Source organism: Eimeria acervulina, genomic scaffold (assembly GCF_000499425.1).
Source record: "Eimeria acervulina Houghton genomic scaffold, Eah_scaff232, whole genome shotgun sequence".
NCBI lineage: Eukaryota > Apicomplexa > Conoidasida > Eucoccidiorida > Eimeriidae > Eimeria > Eimeria acervulina.
The window spans coordinates 15,701-35,323 of record NW_013549997.1 but is presented as its reverse complement, the minus strand read 5'-3'; the positions used below and the strand labels follow the sequence as shown (position 1 = coordinate 35,323).

Genomic DNA, 19,623 nt, shown 5'->3' with positions numbered 1-19,623 from the left:
GAATTCACAAACTGTAAACGAGAAAACGCCTTAAGAGTGTAGGGTTCACAGATTAGGTTTGTTTGTCCTCTGAAATGCGTACCGAACGCCTGGGTTCGCCAGTGGGCAGGGTTGGCACAGGGCTCAGCCGGTCTTGACGAATAACTTTCCTTACTCTACAATACAAATTATGCGACGGAACGTCTCCAAATCGCAAGTTATTTCGAAGAGAAAACCACACATCCGGTGGTTAGGAAGACTTTCCCCTGTGAACATGTAGGGAGGGCAGGGGGTAGGCCACTCTCTAGAGAAAGGGAACGCCCGAAGAAAAATGATATTGACAGCAAAAAGAAAGGAGAAGAGACGAAATGAGAATCAATGCACTGAAGGTGCGCTCTCCCCCCCTTGTAGGCCGCTGGTCGCCGTTCGACCGCTTCCGGCGAGAACGAGCAGGTTTCACCAGTGTGTGGTGTCTGCGAGGGCATTCCATGGGCAGGCATGACCAAATGAACCAAATTAGAACTTACTAATTTAGATGTGAACTTGCTTTCTAATTGGTAAAGCCCCAGTCATCGGGAGACGGCCGAGACAAGCCAACAGCTGCATGCTGAGAAGAGCAGGATGGCGGGAGGGCACGACGGCGAAGAACTGTGCGTGGCTGACTTTGAATATATCACTTTCTTCCGTTGTAACATTCAACCTTGAGTTTTTAGTTGCATGAATCTTGTTTAAAATGCGTCCACGAAATTATTGACTGCCTCAGTTGACGGACTTTTGCGCTGAACTTGCGCCGCTCCTTCGGAGCGCCGTTTCCTCCATTGGCCTTCTCGCTTCTCGCGACGCGTGTGCGTTTCGCCTTCGTGTAAAATATCAAACGAAGATCTTTAAGAGGCTTTTTGGAAGGCTTATTGCTGGCTGCTGGCTGCCTCGGGTGGCGACGCTGCGGGCGCTGGATTCGCCTCTGCAGCTTGTGTCGCACTGCTGTTCTCCCGCCGCTTTTTCCCACACCTTTTGCTGCTCAGTTTAATTCAAGCATTGTTTTAGTTGCATAGAGGGGGAGGAGGGAGTACAAACTCCTTTGAAACCCTCATTCTGTGAAATGGGCTATTCCCACTGGCGGATTCCGTGCCAATTGAAACCACTGTCCGCAGTAGCTATGAATATTTAAATAATTAGTTATTTGAACTTTCGTGACAACTATAAGCATTATCTGGGGCAGGTCTTGCGTTTATGCCTTTATAACCTGTCTTTTTCTCTGAATCTGCACACGAACCGCCGCGGCTGCACGATGCGACAGGCTGACTCATTTGCCTCCATTCATGATGACCACCATGGTAGCGCAGGTAATTACAACGGATTTGTTTGGTGGCGCCGGTGGTTTTCCAGCAAAAAGGACAGGAAGGAGCGCCCAGAGGTCGCGAATCTGAACCATCCAGGGGGGTCGGGAGGCGTGGAGATGAAGCAGCAACGAAGGAAAAACGAGGCGGACAGTGCTACGATCTCCATTGAGTACGGGCTTTTTAAATTTGCCTTGCTGGTTTTTGCTGATAATCGCAGGATTTAGGATGTTTTGCAGCAGTAATTCAGCCATCGAATTTCCGGTGTATGTCCGGGCCTAAAACCTCCTCACTTCCCGTGGTTTTCAGTGCACATGCGGATTAATGCAGATATTACGGCCTAAAGAGCGCTAAAATACATATTGCAGGCACAAGGATTGGGATATGGTTTGTTTTTTCCGCAGTTGTCGCGTGGCACAGACTTCCGCTGAAAGCCCTACCCAGCGAAAGACGATGACCGAGGATGACATCCATCGTGTACGCTCGACTGGTATTGCTCGTTTTGGTATCTCCAGAAAAACTTCACTTCTGCATAGTTTCCTTTTAGAATAGTCGTCTGCTGCAGCTGCAGCAGCAGTCGTGTTGATTCAAGTATCTGCGCTGCCCTTCGTTGCTCTGAACCGGCGTGTCCTGGTGTCGTGTGCCTCTTTTAGGATTTTTCGAGTCCGGAGGAGAAAAACAGCCCTCTTAGACGGCTTTGGGGAAAGGCCCGCCGTTTCTCTATTATCGGATGCATTCTATCTGTCGTTCCGCTACAAGGAGTGCTGCGGACGTATAAATGGAGTTATCTGCTGCCGGATGTTTTTGCAGGAATATCAGAAGGTGCGCTTTCTACATTGAGGCGTAAAGACGTGGGGGCGCTGTAGTGAGGAGGCGGTGGAGGGCCGATGCCGGATATTGCGCGAACCACCTGCTCATGATTATCCTATCTTTTTGTCTCTAGCAGCAGCTGTTTTTGTTTGTGGCAGGTGCTGTCTTTGTAGCAGCTGCCGCTTCTGTGTTAACGCTGCGCTATTTGAATCTATCTGTGCGAGGACTGGGGGGTTTGTGCAAGTAAGGGTTTTTGTGGTTGTGTTGTTGGCGTTTCGTCGTGTCTCTTTAGGAGTGATGGCGATACCGCAGGGGATGTCTTACGCGATGTTAGCGCGTCTGCCCCCGCAGATGGGGTTGTATGTGAATTTCGTGTATCCTCTGGTGTACATGGTGTTTGGGACTGGCCGGCATGTGGCTGTTGGGGTTTCTGCAATTGAAGATCTTTTGCTGGGGGAGTCAGTGACGCGCATAATAGGTGAGAGGGAGCGGTTGGAGGACATCGCTTTGGCTCGGGCGTTGGCTGTGGACTCGAAGACATCGGCGGAAGCGCGTGCGGTGTTAGAGGAGACAGCAGATTTGAATGCATCTTTGCTGCACGACAACAGGATGGCGATATCTGTGGGCATGTCTGTCTGCGTGGGTCTTGTGTTTCTCCTGATGCGGATCCTACAAGCCGGGCTGCTTGCAGATCTCCTGGCAGTCCCGGTTCTCTCCGGCTTCTCTACCGCCAGCGCCTTCCTCATCGGCACCTCGCAGCTTAAACATGCCCTGGGCCTCAGCATTCCTGCTGCGGTAGAGGACGCTGACTTCAAGTTGCTGAGGTAGAGAGACAGACGGCAACGGTGGAGGGTTTCGCAGCTCTAGCGTCCTGGCAGTGCACCGCCCGCTGGGTGCGGCTGTCAGGGTTTAGAATGCTGATGAATGGCGTGCGTGCGTGCGGTGCGCAGACAGTGGTGGTACTGCGCCACCCATATTCAAGAAGCTAATTGGGTTTCCGTCGGCATTTGCGTGGCTTCCCTCTGCATCCTCGCTGTCTGCAAAGTGCTGAACAAGCGGTATGTGCAGTACCCCTCCCCTAGCAGCACCTAAAGCTCATATGCCGGGCTTTTGTCTGCGGCGCCCCCGTTGCCTGCTGACAGCAGCTGGCAGGGCGTGGCTGGCTCTCGTGCGCATGCTGCTGCAGCTGAGGCTGCTGTGCAGCGGCAGTCTCCGTGGCTTAGGTGTATGTCCACCTCCTGCAGGTACTTCAAGTGCATTCCTTTGCCGGCCCCGCTGCTAGTAGTTATTATTTTCACGGCTTTGTCTGCTGGACTGGGCTTGGAGGCGTCGGCGGGGGTGAAAGTAATAGGGACCATCCCTAGAGGCTTTCCCTCTCCTGCTCTCCCCCGGTTTTCGACATCGTTTGCTGTTATCAGTGAGCTGTTATGTTTCAATGTTTTCAGTGTTGGATCTGCTATATCTGCCCACTTGCGTGCACACTGAGACCCACACTGAGTCCTATGTGTACGTACATATATATATATATATATATACATATATATTATATATATAGGCAGTTCAGACCAGCCAGGGTATTGCTGATGAGTTGTGCAGATTGGTTTTTATGGGTTCCTTGGTTTGCTGCAGGTGTTCTGGTTTGGTGTGTGCAGCTGAGGGCGGCGACCCTGTGGTGGTGCAACGGAATGTTTGCTTGATGATGCTACGGGAGGCATTAGCTTTAACTGCTATGTTTTTCGTCATTCACATTTCTATTGCCAAGACAATCACCCAGCAGAAGAAGGTGAAGCGTGGCTTAAGCTGTACACACACCTCATTGCATTAGGACCTCCAAAGTTAAGTTAGAGAGATTAATTATGTAGGAAGGAGAGATCGAAAACATAGACGGAACGGAAGCTGCGAGTTTGCTGTGTATGTGCGGTGTGTGGCTCGTGCTGCACGTGCGGAGGTTGTGTGCATTGCATGGTACACAAGGGTATAAATATATATTATGCTTGTGCTTGTGTTCGTATATATGTATGTATGTATTATGTTTTCATGCATGCATGCATGCACTTTTTTTATCACGGGGGGGAGGGCCTGAGCATGTGTACTTCTCGCTTATTTGTGTTTGTTCAATGACTTACTTACCTATTTTAGCTCGCTATTTTGGACTCGGTTTATTTCTGTTATTTTGATGCAGACGTATAGCATTCGGCCGGACCAGGAGTTGGTGGCCTTAGGCGCCTGCAACTTCGTTGGTTCCTGCTTCCAGTGTTTCCCTAACGCGACGTCTCTGTCTCGTACTTGCGTCGTTGCTTCTACTGGGGGTTTGACGCAATTGCATCAAATATCCAACGCCTTGGTGTTGGTTTTTACACTGTCCTTTATGACGCCGCTGCTCTACGCTCTGCCTAATGCCGTACTCGCGGCTGTTGTTTTGTTTGGGGTGTACGGAATGCTGGACTTCAAGGAGTGCGTTCGTTTGGCGAAGATCGGTAGGCGCTTCCTTTTTGTATGGATTCTGCTTATCTGCAACGGATGCAGTGATTCAGTCACCTGCGGTCTGCAAGCTGCTTCTGTTCTTGCATCTATTTCTGCTTCTTGTGATGCAGGGGGATTGGATGTGCTGCTGTGGCTGGTATGCTTTCTGATTACAATCATCTTCGGCGCTATGGAGGGCATTCTCGCCTCCATTCTTCTGTCGCTCCTGTGGCTGCTGCGAAAGACAGCAAGACCGGCCTGTGCGATCCTTGGAAAACTTCCCAAGACCTTCATCTACAGAAACATCAAACGTTTCCCTATGGCAGTGGAGGAAGAAGGTAATCAAACCCTATACTCCACACTCTAAACCCAAAACTGTTCAACAAACGGCGCGCATCATCATGTACATCACGCTCCCCTCCATTCGGTGACCTGCCGCTTCCGCTTTTTTAAGAACGGCGTTCCTGTTCTTGTTCTTCAAATGAACGATTGGTTGGATGGTTTACCGTTTTGGTTGAGCCCTGTTTGAAGTGTCTGCGCACCTGAGTGATTGCTGCCGTTCACTTTGGTCTTCGTGATTTGTGTTGTAGGCATCCGCATATTGCGTTTTGACGCGTCATTGAATTTCAGCAATAGCGATTTCTTTGAGTCTCGAGTGCTGCACTCTTTGCTGCCTTCAACACGTGTGATGATAGTTGATGGCTCATCTATTAACGACTTGGATGTGACGGCTATCCGCATGTTGGAGCGGCTAGTGAAGACTTTGGGGGAGAGGGGTGTTCTGCTACTGTTTGCCAACTGGAAAGGGCCCATGAGGGACTTCCTGCAAAAGGCCGCTTTCTATGATGTCTTGCCTCCTGAACACTGCTTTCTTTCGATTCCCGATGCGGTTTTCTGGGCCAACAGGAGAATGGCATTAGGAGATACTTCCGTGAGTAACAGATGGAGAGCAACCCGCGACTGCTGAATCAGAAAGAAGCCACCGAACGATGCGTGGAGCGAGGCATAACGGTGCAGATCCGTGGCTAATGCTGCTTCGTATTTTCCCTATCTTCTCTGTTGTTCGTAGATTACCAATAAAAGTAGTAGTAACTGATATTTCCTTCGTTTCGAGATTCGGTTTTGGTGCATTCTTAGATCGGCATGCTGACACGGGTTGAAAGGAGAGGTATTGTTTCCCGTTGCAGGGATGGTTGTTTCTTTCATCATTTGTTTTCTTCTTGTGCTTTTATCCTTGTGACTGCAGAAGGAAACACTTGGGGCGGCTGCGCCTCAGACGTGGAGTCCCGCTGGCTCGCATGCGGGTGCATCGACCCCTGCTGTTGGCGGCAGCCTGACTCCCAAAGGTCCTCCGCCTTCCGTTGCGTTGCGCCCGGTGGACGTACGCTATGCGGAAAGACGAAGAGGAGGGGGGACCCGCAGGGTTTTCAAGCCGAAGGCTTTGCCTTTCTTTGGAAATAATGTAGCATGGTAAGGCCTGCTCTTTACTTACGCCAGACTGGCTGTTTGTTTAGCTCGGTGAAGTCTGCTCCTTCATCATCAGCCACTGAATCACCCAATCAAATTACACCTGGAATTGAAGTGCGCAGGCTACCTTTGTGGGGTCGGCTTGTGTGCTTGCGTGCTAAGAAAGGCTCAGCACGAATCCTATTATGGCTTTGCCTGCTGAGGGGCCTTGCGCTTCTCTGAGGGACTTGGGATTGGATTCTCTCATTTTCGTTTTTGTTTATGGCATGCAGCCTCAAAGGTGCACAGACATCGCAAAGCGAGCTGATGCTGGACTTGGGCGAGAAGAGGAGAAGCCGGGCGGCGTTCAGGCGGCGGTCCACCCGGTCTCAGAGTCTAACGAGCCTTCAGGAGATGGACGGTAGGGGACGTTGCTTGTGGCATGCTGCTGATCCTTTGTACACTTTCTGCTTTCGCTGTACGTACGTATAGATGCTGCGGTTCTCGTGAATTGTCGGCGCTTCTGTCCCTGTGTTGTTTTTCTCCTCTTAGCGGAAACTGCAGACGGCTTAGGTGTGTTGGGAGGGCCCCACCATTCCATTTTGTGGGACGGCCTGAGCGCTCGTTCAGTGGACGGCTTGCGAGTTGTGACAGAGATTACAGGCAGTGGACAGGCAGTGCGCTGGACTGTCTGCGCCACCGCGCAGGAAGACGAAGGTCAAAGCCCGAAGGAGCAACAACAGATGCAGCAAGATATGCAACAGGATGCACAACAAGAAATGCAAGGAGAACACTCACCAAAGGGTGTACTAATTCCATGCAGCTCGTCTCACGAAATGCGCGAAGGGCAGGTGACGCACCGGCTACGTAGCGAGGCTGGGGAACCAAAAGCAAAGCCTTGAACCCTAAACCCGTGGACGAATTCTGGCGGGAGGCATCTGTTTCCGTCTGTATTTGGGCCTCGTGGCTTCGTCTGTAGCTTTCCAGGGGAAGGGGCTGAAGTGGCCATTCCCTATTTTCTAATCGCTGCATCAGTGCGCGTTTACTGCATTCACGGAGATAGAAGTGCGGAGCCTTGTTGATATTCCGTTTGTTTCTAAAACACCCACATTCCATAACCCTCTGAAGAGGAAGCCACAGCGAATTCGAAGCACACCACTATCACGGTGCCGCTGTAATATTTGATACTTCATGTTTTGATGCACTCCCCTGTGTTTGTGCTCATTCTCTGACTATTGTGGACCGTTTCTGTCATCGTTTTGCAATGGGTTCCAACGAGCAGGGCGTCTGCCTGCTTGTGGAACTATGCTGGGGGTGGCGATATAGTAGCAGCGACGAATGGCACATCATCTCTGAAATGTGCCAGACATATTTCCTTGTAGAGTCTAAAGGGCACTTTGTCTCGAATATTTTCAGACGAAATGTTTTGATTATTTGTTGTGCGTCAACTGAAGCGAAAGCATTTGAAGCGTTCGAGTTGATGCTCATTTAATGTTTCCTAAATTTTTGGAACTTAGGTATTTCGCCGATATGTACAGCGTTGAAAGAAATCGGAAAAGAGTCGCTGGGTGGCTTTTAGGGGGGAATTCCACCATGCCTAGCCAGCAACTGCACCGCTTTGTAGATGTCCTCTGACATCTGAGTTGATATCATGTTGGCACAGGGGGTAGTTGCAGACAAGAAATAGCATGAGGGGACGGCGATGCCTCACCGGCGAAGTTTGCTCCTCGCCTTTCACCGAGGATGAATCCGTCAAAAGGAATCTGCAGGAGCACGGGTGGTGTGATATACTGAGCTGTGTTAATTTTGGTACAAAAGGAAGGCATACGTAGATCGGGCTGCCTTTGCAGAGCCACACGTGATTGACGTAGTCGGACAAAGCACCAGGAATCCTGAGAGCGTAGGAAGAGAAAGGGTTCACATAACATTGCTGCTTTTGCGTGATCTGCCTGCACAAACGCACGTGGTTACAGTGGACATTACAAAGAAGTCGCAGCCTGCTGCAGCGCAGTGCTCAGCGGCGTCTCTGTAGAAGGACACGCAGCCATGAATTTGAACTTGAAACAGCTAAGTAGCAAACGTCATGAAGAGGGAGGTTCGCCTACTCCGCATTACGGACGTTTTCTGCTTCACCTAGCAACTGATGCCGCTCACAGACGCTCTGGACGTCTAAACAATATGGGGGGCATTGCAGTTGTAGATAATAGCATCATCCCTACGCTGACGGACTCGGGTGCAACTTGAATAGGCGCGTGGAGGATCCAAAAGCTGGAACGAGAAAAGGTGAAAAGTGCGGCGTCTCTGGGGTGCAGCGGTGCAAACCTTTGAACGCTTTAACGTAGATCTTCGATAGTAACGGGCCAAAACGTCTAAGTGTGTCATTTCTCGTCATGTTGAACAGAAAACAATTCAGCTTACCACGGCTCCTGCAGCCCTTCGTGGTTTCACGTATGTGTTGGATGCGCAGAGTACAATTTGGTGGGGCCGAGCAATTATGAACGTGCAGTGTTCGCTTTCGGAGCATCTGGATTTGTTTGATGGTTTATTGGGTATTCTTTTCTGACTTGTTTGCCTCCATGCGTCGGCAGCCGCACCTGTTTTCAGCAGCTTCGATAGTGGGAAGCGGCCCGTCAGCCTGCATAGGCTCCTCGCACTCCGCATCTCTGCAGAAGAAATATGCTTTTAGTGGCATGATATTGCTTAAATGAAGGCTTGCATGTCTACAAGATGCATGTAGGACTTCCGCAGCTCTGTGACGTCAGCTGGTTCGCTTTCTGTTTGGGCAGCTGTTGCTTTACTCTGCTCAAATCGCATCCTTTTAATAATGAATGCAAACCGCTCTTTATCATGATGTTCCACCCGCCCTGGGTGACGGGCGTGGCTTGATATGTCTCTTCTGCACCTGTTGTCGTGGGATGTGTAGCGGTTGTTCCTTTACTTATTGATTTTTCTCTGCTTGCCTTCTTTGTAAAATCCATTCTGCGCTGCCGATGGCAAACACGCAAAAGTAACGGCAAGTTTGGGCTCCGTTGAGCTGACAGATTTTAGTATTCCGAATGTTTCCGGGTCGACAAGCACCTGAATGCCATTTATTCATCACATCTCTTGAGCTGTCAGTTGTTGTATTATCTTAGATAGTATATATACGCATATATATATTCCTGTATATTTGCATGTATACATTTTACATGACCAAAGGGATTTCAAGGGATGCCATCGTATTGAACACACTTGGCAAGCGTTTCGGTTTTCGCAGTGCTGCTGTATTACGAGTTTCGTGTGCGGTGCGTCTCGCCTGTTCTTGTATATCGTGCCTCCAGCCAGCAAGGGGTTACCGAACCTGTTGTGGTTATTACGCATTGAGCAATGCATATTGCTGCTGCTGCAAAAATCCAGGGGACTGCAGGCGTTCTTCCTATGGCTTACGATGAGTCTATGATGTGCAGCCCGTAGCCAGCCGGGCATTGCTGAAGCCAGCAAATTGAGCTCAAGCGAATTGAAAGAGATTGAAAATAGATTTTCGGTGTTAGCCGTACCAGCTGCACCTTCTCTCGCCAGCTTCCGAGTATTCCCTTGACATCTCCTAGAGTGTTATTAAGGTTAAACCAGCCATTTAATTGCAATTAAAGCAATTATTTTAAGGGGATACAGGAGGAAACTCACCCGCGGTGTTTTCTGGTCGTACATCCAGCGGTCGCAGTAGCGTCAACAACGACAGCAGCAGGAAAACAAGGTTTATATTCAAGTACACCACCAGGCAAGACATCTGAACAAGCCTGCCATGAAGTAATGTAAGTGAAAAAACGGAGAAGGTGAGAAAAACTGCAACAAATCGAACGAATCAGAACGTTCAACTGAAACCTGTTTGCAGATTCGTCGCGTACACTTCATGAAGGTTGGCTGATAACAGTTCCGCTGGAAGCAGCATCTTTTAATGCTGCATGCAATATGTTTTTATATGCTGGATTTGCCACAACAACAGCAGAAGGTAATTTTGAAGCTTTGCATCATATATCGTTTGAAGTGTTAATCACCGACACACACTGTGCTTCCTTACGCAGCCCGTGTCTGGTGTTGCAAGCGCTGGAAAGGAAGCATCAGGGTCCCCCACGTCAGAGCAAACGGAGTGAAACAAGAGAAAATGAATGCAATACGGGACACTGAAAACCAGGAGGTTTTCGAATATTGTAGCGGTAAAATCGGTGGAAAAACAACTCAGTGTGCGGCAGGCAGCGTCAGACTCTGGCGGGGAGAACTGCTATTACTTATTGTATCGCAACCGATCATTATTGCTTTGTTGCTAGATCATGCAGCAATGCTGCTATCTTGTATGGCGATACTGCTAGTCCTTATTTCTGCTAATTCTCATTGCATCCCTGATAGTTATTGCAGGTATATCTGGGAAGAAGATGGCTTACATTGCAAAATAATATTAGCGCCCTCACCTGCGCATGCAGCAAGCTGGGTGATTGGAATCTTCTGCATTTATATAGTACAAATCAGTTAACTCATGCTACATGTAAATCTTTTTCCTGATAATTTAAATCAGGTTCCTCACACCAGGTTCCTCAAACCATTATATTCGTCCTCATCATGTTAATAGTACTACTCAGTCAAATTATACTACTAACCATTAATATCATACTACTAAACATTTAAATCTTCCTACAAATCATTTAGACCATAGTAGAGTCCAATCATAGCTGCATCCTCATTGAACACTTTCCCGTCCATCCCTTTCATTCCAATCCCTACAGGAATGTAGTCCTTATTGCGCACTAACTTATCGAGTTAATTCCTCATTTGCATTTAATTTAAATGGGGTAGCCAAGCTAATTCTTCGTTTCATGTGTGCATTCCTTCTTGCGAACCCTTTTGACCTCCTCGGGATTTGCATTTCTGGAAACTAGCGGAAACCAGACGATGGCGTCCTTCCTTGTCTAAATACCATTGTTGCAGATGATTTGAAACAATCTAGATTTTAATCAGCATCAAGTCGTATATGAATTGGTTCCTTTTTGCATCAACTCCAAAGTGCAAGAACGCCCTGCGTTTGCAGTATAATGATACATATAACATCTAGGGGCACCGCTTGGTGAATTGGGAGAATAATGTTAGAAGTATCTTGTAGACAGTGTTGATTGCATTTATAATTCTTCTTATTAGCAACAAAGCAATTAAGCTGCGAATTCTTCGTCGTTTTCTGCTGTTCAAATGACACCGGCGCCTAACGGACCCCTGGCGCCTCGGTGCGCCGCCCTGTTTCTGGCGAATGTCTTCTGTGATTTGCAGCGATCGATGGCAGACGGATCGAACTGGTTTAATGGCGCACCTTTTCGTCTTTTCGATTCTCTCTTTGATGCGCTGCCTTCTCGAAATCCCGTGTTCCTCAGGTCCACCCCAGGGGACATGAGGCGTCAGACGCCGGCACAGGGCTATGCTGTACAAGGGAATCGTCTCTGTCGTTTTTTCCTACCAATCTGCCAAAGTCACAACATCAGCCTTCTCCACTTCTGAAATGGGATGTATGGACAGCCAAACTTGCGCCCGCCCCACAACTCCTTTGCTCTCCTCAACCCTCTCCCACTGCACCTCTTGAACGGGCGCCAGGAGTATTTAAAGCGCGCTTAAGCGCCATTTTACACTTGTTTTTGATATCTTATTCGGCGTATCCAACCTTAAAGCGCCTCTAGGCTGCTACGGAGACCAGGGAGCCTCTCCTCGCTGACACCTTCAGCACTTCCGGGTTTTCTTGCATATTCCGCAAAGGAGGACTCAGGCTCAGCTTCGCATGCAACGCAAAAGGCCATGATACCCCATCGGGCTGTAGCGATATCAGAGAGGCGAGCGCGTGCCGTGCAGAGGGCAGCGGCAACGTGTAGCAGGAGCAGGAGCAGCAGCAGCAGCAGCAGCAGCGGGAGGGAAAGCTGCAGCAGCTACTGCAGCTGCAGCGCGAGATGCTCCCCTGAGTACCCAGGAGCCAGGTCGGACTGTACGTCTACCAGTCCATATGACCGATTGTTCGTTGCAGCTGCTGCGCAGCACGCTGCTGCCACAACTTCTGTCCCCTGCTCTCCAGCAGCTAACGAAGACGAATTCAGCAGCTGCAGCAGCGGCTTGAGCGACAGCAGTGGGGACGAGAGCAACAGCAAAAGCGTCCCCAGCCTGCCTAGCAGCAGCAGCAGCAGCAACCGCTCCACCAGCAGACGCACAGAAAGCCCCGAGGAACGGCAATTCTCAGTTCCTGCCAGCGTCGCTGCGAGCACAGCGCCTTCTGCAGCTCTTTGCGTGGAAAGCGCACAAGGACCAGCCGGTGCCGCCGCTGTTGTTACTGGGTCCCCCATTTGGCTGCAAGGAAAGCTAAAGGCTGCCAGCAGCAGCCGTCCGCACGTGCAGGAGCCTCCCGCCTCGGCCAAGGTGCCCGGTGAGGTTGAGCGTGCAGCAGCAGAAGCAGCAGCAGCCACAGCAGAGGCAACAGCAGAAGCTGCTGAAGGTCCCGCTGCAGCAATTGCTGCTGCAGAAGTACCGGGAACAGCTGCAGCAACACTTGCAGCAGCTTCTGCAACCGCTGCAGCAGCTGTAGCAACCGGTGCAGCAGCTGCAGCACGTGCTGGAGACGGCGGTGGAGGCTCAGCCCCCTCTAGCGTGCTGCAGGGCCCGAGTTGTCGGGTTGCTTTAGGAGCAGACACTTACGCAGTAATGCCCCCTACCAGCAACGGCAGCAGCAGCTGCAGCAGCAACAGCTGCAGCAGCACAGTCCAGCAGCACCAACAGGAGGCGCAGCCACCCCTGCCAGCAGTAGAGTCTCCGGCACCAGCAGCTGCATCAGAGAAGCCAGATTTGGCTGCTGGAGCAGCAGCAGGCACACAAGAAGCAACAGAAGCAGAACCAAAACTAGCATCAAGAGCAACAGCAGCAGCAGAGCCGGGACCAGCAGCAGCAACCGCAGCAGGACCAATGGAGCGGCCTGCAGCTGCTGCTGTGGGCCCTGCCGAGGTGCCTAGCGGGCATTTTGGGTCTCGTTTGTTGAGTTTGTCAACTGACTCTCTGCATGCGCGAACAACTGCGGCGCCGCAGCTCGATACGCAGCCCAGCAACAGCAGCAGCAGTAGCAGCAGCAGCAGCAGCAGCAGTCCGTGCCCTTCTCGTCTGTACAAGTGGCACGTAGGCGGCTACGCTGTATGGACAGCTGGCAGCGGCGCTCGCATGGGGGGCCCTGGGGGCGTCTCGCGTGTGGGAGGCACACACTGTGAGATGATGCAGGAGCTGCGGAAGCAGGCAGACTTAAAAGCATCTGTAGACAAAGCGGTCCTGTTGTTCAATAAGGAAGGGCTGCATGCAGCGCTTCAGCTGCTGGGAGAACGCAAACTTATCGAGGCACAAGATCCTGCTGCCGTTGCGCGTTTCCTTTATGATACCCCGGGGCTCGATAAGAAAAAGGTATCAGCTACTTGCTGCTCCTGTTGCTTCTGATGCTGCTGCTTCTGCTGCTGCCTTGTCTGGCTTATGACGGACACATGCTGACATGGACTGCTGATGCCGTTGTATCTGTTTGCTGCGTGTTGTGCTTCTGCTGCTGTTTGCTGCAGCAGTTTGCTACTGCTTTATGATGATGCATTCGTGCGCTGCCGGGGTTCTTTCTCGTGTGTGTGTGTGTGTGTGTGTGTGTGTGTGTGTGTGTGTGTGTGTGTGTGTTTGTTTGTTTGTTTGTTTGTTTGCTTGCTTGCTTGCTTGTTTGTTTGTTTTTCGTCGGGGTGTCAGTGCTTGCGTGTTTGTTTGGTGATTCACGTGTGCGTGCAGGTTGGGGAGGTTCTGGGCGATTGCAGTTCTTTTTCAATATTGGTGCTTCAATCTTTTGCTTCTCTGTGCGATTATCGCGGTTTGTCCATAGACGAGGCGCTGCGGCAGTTTCTCTCGCGCTTTCAGCCTCCAGGGGAGGCGCAGCAGGTGTACAGACTGCTGTACCGTTTCGCTGGGCTGTACGTACGCGACAACAAGGAATTGGGGCTCGACCTGGACACTGTTCATTTCCTTGCTTACGCCATTTTAATGCTGCACACTGACCGCCACAACCCCAAAGTCCGCCGCAAAATGACCAAAGAACAATTCAGAAAAATCGTTGCAGCGGGAGGAGCACAATTACCAGACAATGTCGTAGACTGTATGTACGACCGAGTTGTTGTACATGAATTCAGACTCAATATCACGGACACTGACAGGGTGAGGGTGGAGGGCGTAGGGTTCGAGGTTGAAGGGGGTTTAGGGTTTAGTAGGGTTTAGGGTTTAGTAGGGTACAGGGTACAGTAGAGTGTAGGGTTTGGTAGGGTTTGGTTAGCATTTACTTGGCTTTAGGGTTCGTGGGTTCGTGCAGCAGGGTCAAGTGCACTAGAAGGCAGGTAGTGCGTTAGAGCTTGTTAAAGATGCGTGGAGGTAATGAGGGTTTAGGGTTGAGAGCTTATGGATCTTGGCGTTTGAGTTGATGATGAGGGTTTGTTCAGGTGTACAGCCGGCTGGTGAACGACCCTCGTGCGCTGCGGCATTTGCCAGCGCCTTTTTCTCGGCCTTCGGAGATCTGTCCTTCTCCTACGCTGCAGCAGCACATGCAGCAGCGGAGCAGCAGCTGCAGCAGGGGCGGTGTCGGTCCAGCGGGTGCTGGCGCTGCTGCTGCTGCTGGAGGGAGTGGTATAGACTCTGCTATGGGGGGCATCGGGAACAGCAGCAGCAGCAGCAGCAGCGGAGGCGCCGCAAGAATGGTGTCTTTGGCTATTCATCCGCATTCTGCTTCTGAGGGTTCAGCGTGTTTGTGCGGGGGAGAGGAAGGCAGCAGCGGCGCGGAGGTAGCGGAGTGTATGGACACTTCATTGTTCATAGAAGGCTCCGTATTTGTGAAGCTATGTCGCAACGGCCGCATGAAGAGACGGCTAATTCGGGTGTCCCCAGACCACATGCTGCTGCTGTGGGGCCCCCCCAACAGCAATGCAGATGACAACGCGAAGCAAGCGCCGAGTTCGTTGCCTCTGGAGGAACTCGTGGACATTACGGTGGGGTGTCTGTACAGCACGGCGAAGAAGTTTGAATTGACAGACGAAATGGAAGCCCGCTGCGTCAGTCTACAGTTCGTCTCGAGGCGCCTTGACCTCTTTGCTGCGGATCTGTCGAATTCAACATTTACCCGTTGGATTGGTTTCTTTCACCAGAAGGTGGCGCAGCAGCAGCAGCAGCGTCAGCAGCGGCTGCTGCTGCAGCAGCAGGAAATGAGTCACCACAAGCGACAGCTGCTGCTGAAAGAAAGCCGCATGCGGCGCGAGGAAGCAGCAGCACGAAACTTCGAACTCTGGAGAGATGAAGTGCTGCCGCACTGGGAGGCGAGTTGGTCATGCGAGGCTGTGCCTGTTGCAGTTCCTGTGCGGCCATCTCCCTTAGCTATTTTCGTTGCTTTTGCTGCTTCAAGTGCTTCGTCTTTGCTGCGGCTGCCTCGCTCCGTCGTGCTGCGGCACCTCAACCGCAGCCACAAAGGCAGCAGCAGCAAATTCAGTCGAAAAAACTTCACTGGCGCCTCCTGGAACCGTAGCAGCATCGTTTCCCTTCGCCGCATCCGCAGAGGCGCACAGAGAGGAGGAGACATTGCAGCTACATTGGGAAGAGCAGCCTCTAGACAGGTGAAGAAGCTCGCATCGTTGCCTGCTGCTTTTGGCGCTTGCTGCAACCCCTCTTTTGCTGTTTGCAGCAGACACAGAAGCCGCTCCGCTGCAGCAGCAGCAACAGCATGTGATGCAGATGCTGCTGCTGCTGCAGCTGCGGAGGAAGAGGGAGGAGGGCGCAGCAGCAGCAGCGAGCTGCCGAATGCGAAAAGACGGGCAGCAGCATTAGGGAGAGAAGGCTGCAGCAGCTTCTGCAGGACAGGAGGGGGATGGGGGGCTCAGCAACAAAGCAACAGCAGTTTATCTGCTTTGATGCAGCAGACGAATCTCGTTGGGAGTGCCGTAGCAACCGAAGCCAATGCGTACATACATCTCAGCCACCTCGGTACGACCTGGGTGGGTCGTTACAGCTTAGACAGAGGGAGGCGTACAGACACCGCAACGCACCCTGCATTTGTTCGTCTTTGGTTGAGTGGTGTGCCCGGAGAATTGAGGGGAAAACTCTGGCTAATTGCCCTTGGAAACGAACAAAATATCGGAATACCGTTGCGGGAAGCGCTGCTGCACATCAGGAAAATGCAGAACAACACACCCCAATATGCAGCCTCCTCCCCTCCAACCAGCAGCAACCACTCCTCAGCTAATGCTCCCCATACACCCCGAAACGCCCCTCCTAATGACAACTTCCAAGACGCTGCTGCTGCACCTGCCGCTGCATCTGCTGCTGGACTTGCTGCTGCACCTGCTGCAGCAGGCGCAGCACAAGCTGTTGCAACTACCCTTCCTGTAGCCGCATCGACGGCGCCCCAACCTCCAACAGCAGCAACCGACCCCGCAACAGCACCAGCAGCAGCAGCCACGGACCCCGCAACAGCACCAGCAGCAGCAGCAGATGCGTGGAGTTCGTGTGGGGGTGCAAATGGAGGCCCAGCATTTAGTCGCAGTAGCAGCGCACTGGACGGGATGAGACGAATAACGATGCGAGGCATTCCGTATCTGATGAACAGAAAAATCGGTGAGGGGCCCTTGCTGCTCACCACCTCCCTAGATGAACTGAGAGACGAGGTCGCCTCTGCTGCTGCTGCAGCTGCAGCAGCAACGGCGCACGCTGCTTCTCCCCTGCGGAGACAAGTAGATTGCTGTGCCGGCCAGGAAAGCGCTGCGGCTCTCCAGGGGCCCCCTTTGAATCCATCTTCCCCCGTGGGGCCAGCAGCAGCGGCAGCAGCAGCAGCCAGCAGCAGCAACAGACCATTTTCCACCTTTGTCCCAATGCCCAAACCGCGAAATGTGCAGCAGCAGCAGCAGCAGCAATTGGCGGCAGCAGCAGGTGAAGCAGGCGCGCCTGCTGCTGCAGTAGGGGTGCCTTTAGCAGCAACTAACGACCTGCAAGGGAACAGCTCGGAGGAGACGGATGGAGTTTGCGGCTGCTCCTCTGTTTGTGCAACAGAAGCTGCAGCCCCTATAGGCAGCAACAGCAGCCGTCAATGCACAGACAGTGTTGCTGCTGCTCCTGCTGTTGCTGGGGCTTCTGCTGCTGCTGCTCCTGGGCGAGGGGGTGTTTTGATGCAGCTCAGCAGCAGCAATATCACTGATTTCTCTCCAGCGCCTTTCTGCTCGCCCGACGCAGTGCCTCTCTCTGCTTCAGAAGCAGGGGGGACGTATTGCTGCTCTCAGCAGCAGCAGCAGCAGCACCATCAGCAGCAGCAGTACAGGGGAAGTTCAGCGGGTGGTTATTGCTGGCAAGAAGGAGAACTAATGACCATAGCAGAGGGAGTGCGAGCGCTGCTGGAGGCATATGTGTTGTACAGGTAATGCTGCATCTGCTGTTGCTTCTTTTGTTGCTGGAAGAGCACCAGCAGCAGCAGGAGGGAGGGGGGGGGCGAATGTTGCTAATTGCAATTAAATGCAACTCACCAAATGCTTTGGTTGCTAACTGCCTGAAGATGCCTGAGGTGTATGCTGGATGTTCATGCAAGAACGCGCATGCATCTTTCTCTCCTCCTGTGTTTTTTAATTTGTTGGGGTTTGCTGCTGCTTCGTTGCTTGGTTGAACTAATGCGGGCTGCTGCTGAAGATGCTGCTGCTGCTGCTGCTGCTGGGTGTACAGCGGGATGCGTGATATATTATTGCTTCCTCTTGTTCTGTTTGCTTTTGTTTGCTTTGTTTGCGTCTGGTCTGCTCGTTGTGTTTGTTTTGTATTGAGTTCGTTGTGCGTGTGCTTGTTTCTGTGTTCGTTTGGTTTTTTGTTTTTTTTTGCTTGTTATTGCTTTGCTTTCTTTTGTATGTTATTTTCGTGTTTTCTTTTGAATGGTTGTTCTGGTTTGATGTTGAATGATAGTGCTTTGTTTATTTTGCTTTGCGTTTTCTGGTTTGCAGGCCTGATGTGGGCTATGTTAGGGGAATGGATTGCCTTGCGTCGATGTTATTGTGTTTTCTTCCTTTGGACTTAGCGTTTGTTGCTCTTGCGAATTTGCTGCCTGCATTTCATTTATTGGATTTCTTCAGTCCTGCACTACCATGCAACCGGCGTTCAATTGCATTGAAATTCGATTTCTTTGAATCGATGCTTCGCCTCCGCCTTCCCCACCTGTACAGACACCTCGCGGGCCTGCAAGTTATTCCTGATCTCTATCTCATTCGATGGATGGAGACGCTTTTCTGCAGGGCTCTCCCCTTCTCCACCCTATGCCGCACCTGGGATGGACTTCTTCTCATGGGAGAGGTCTGTAGTACACAAATATTATATACAATATGTATATATATATATATATATATTGTATAGATATATGAATGGAGTGCATTATATATAAACATACGTATATATATGTATATATCTGCGGACAAATATATGTACATATATTTGTAAATGTATTCGATGTGTATGTGTATATATGGATAAATATATGGATATAGCCAAATATCTACAATAATATATGCATCTATATATGCTGAGTATAATATATATCTGCATGGTATGTATACAATTCTATCGGCGTATATTATATATGTATTATCCTTATATATGCATTATTTACTATGTATGTATTTGCAAATAAACAGCCTGCAGCGGTATGGTGCTGCTAGCCCTTGCTTCCGCTCTTGTTTTTTTGTTTAGATTGCATATGATGCTTGTTGTGCGTTTTTTGTATATTTGCTGATGCATTTCTTTCTTCTTGATTGGATTGGATTATACAGGGAAAGGGCTTCTGTTACATGGGAGTATATGCTTGTATATTCCTCCCTCCATATACACCCGCGGGGCGTATCTTGCATGTTTTTTTTGCTTTGTTTTTTGGGTTTGTTTCTGCTTAGGCTTACTGCTTTCAGGTGGCCTTGGGCCTGCTGAAATATCACGAGTCAGAGCTGCTTTGTAACTCCTTTGAGGGCTGTCTTGCGATATTAAACCGGCATGCACATCCTACAGCAGACGAAGACGGAGCGTTTGATGCCGTCCGCTTTTTCAAGTAAATGTTTGCTACACACAGAACTCCTGGGTTTAATTGAAAGGGGGATTTTGCCTTTAAACGAGATTGCCTTCTCTGATAAGCAATTGAGTCTTTTTGCTTTTAAGAAAATGGTGGTTTTGCTTTTAAATAAAAGGGCGTTTTGGTTGTGTTTTTACATGACAAATGGATGTTTCTTTCTGCTCTTAAACAAAAAGAAGCTTTTACTTCTAGACGAAATATTTGTTTTTCATCAATCAAATGGACCCTTCTGTGTGTAAACAAATAAGTCTATTTACATGTATTCTAAGCAAAAGCATAATATATATTCTTAAATTAATATATAATATTAATATGCTTGTAAACAAAGGTGTGTTTTTGCTTTTAAATAAAATGATGCTTCTGCTTTTTAACTGTGCGTGCGAGAGAGGGGCAGTTGGGGCTGTCTCTTGATTCTTATATATATATATATATATATATATATATATATATATATATATATAT

At 50.3% G+C, this 19,623-nt stretch overlaps 2 protein-coding genes across 2 annotated transcripts; both read left to right on the top strand.

Moving 5' to 3' along the window:
- Positions 1 to 600: 600 nt before the first annotated feature.
- On the top strand, positions 601 to 6,937 carry EAH_00027190 (sulfate transporter, putative; the record flags this gene model as incomplete). Its single annotated transcript, XM_013396432.1, has 13 exons — positions 601 to 629; positions 1,366 to 1,488; positions 1,721 to 1,793; positions 1,970 to 2,138; positions 2,419 to 2,950; positions 3,077 to 3,184; positions 3,756 to 3,909; positions 4,309 to 4,603; positions 4,721 to 4,927; positions 5,180 to 5,520; positions 5,836 to 6,059; positions 6,329 to 6,456; positions 6,528 to 6,937. The coding sequence occupies 13 exons, from the start codon at positions 601 to 603 to the stop codon at positions 6,935 to 6,937; spliced, it is 2,793 nt and encodes a 930-aa protein (XP_013251886.1).
- Positions 6,938 to 11,843: 4,906 nt separating this feature from the next.
- EAH_00027180 (TBC domain-containing protein, putative) lies at positions 11,844 to 19,144 on the top strand (the record flags this gene model as incomplete). The annotated part of the gene is made up of 5 exons (XM_013396431.1): positions 11,844 to 13,475; positions 13,836 to 14,255; positions 14,534 to 17,484; positions 18,053 to 18,398; positions 18,989 to 19,144. 5 exons carry the CDS (start codon positions 11,844 to 11,846, stop codon positions 19,142 to 19,144), a joined length of 5,505 nt encoding a protein of 1,834 aa, XP_013251885.1.
- Between the last annotated feature and the right edge of the window lie 479 nt (positions 19,145 to 19,623).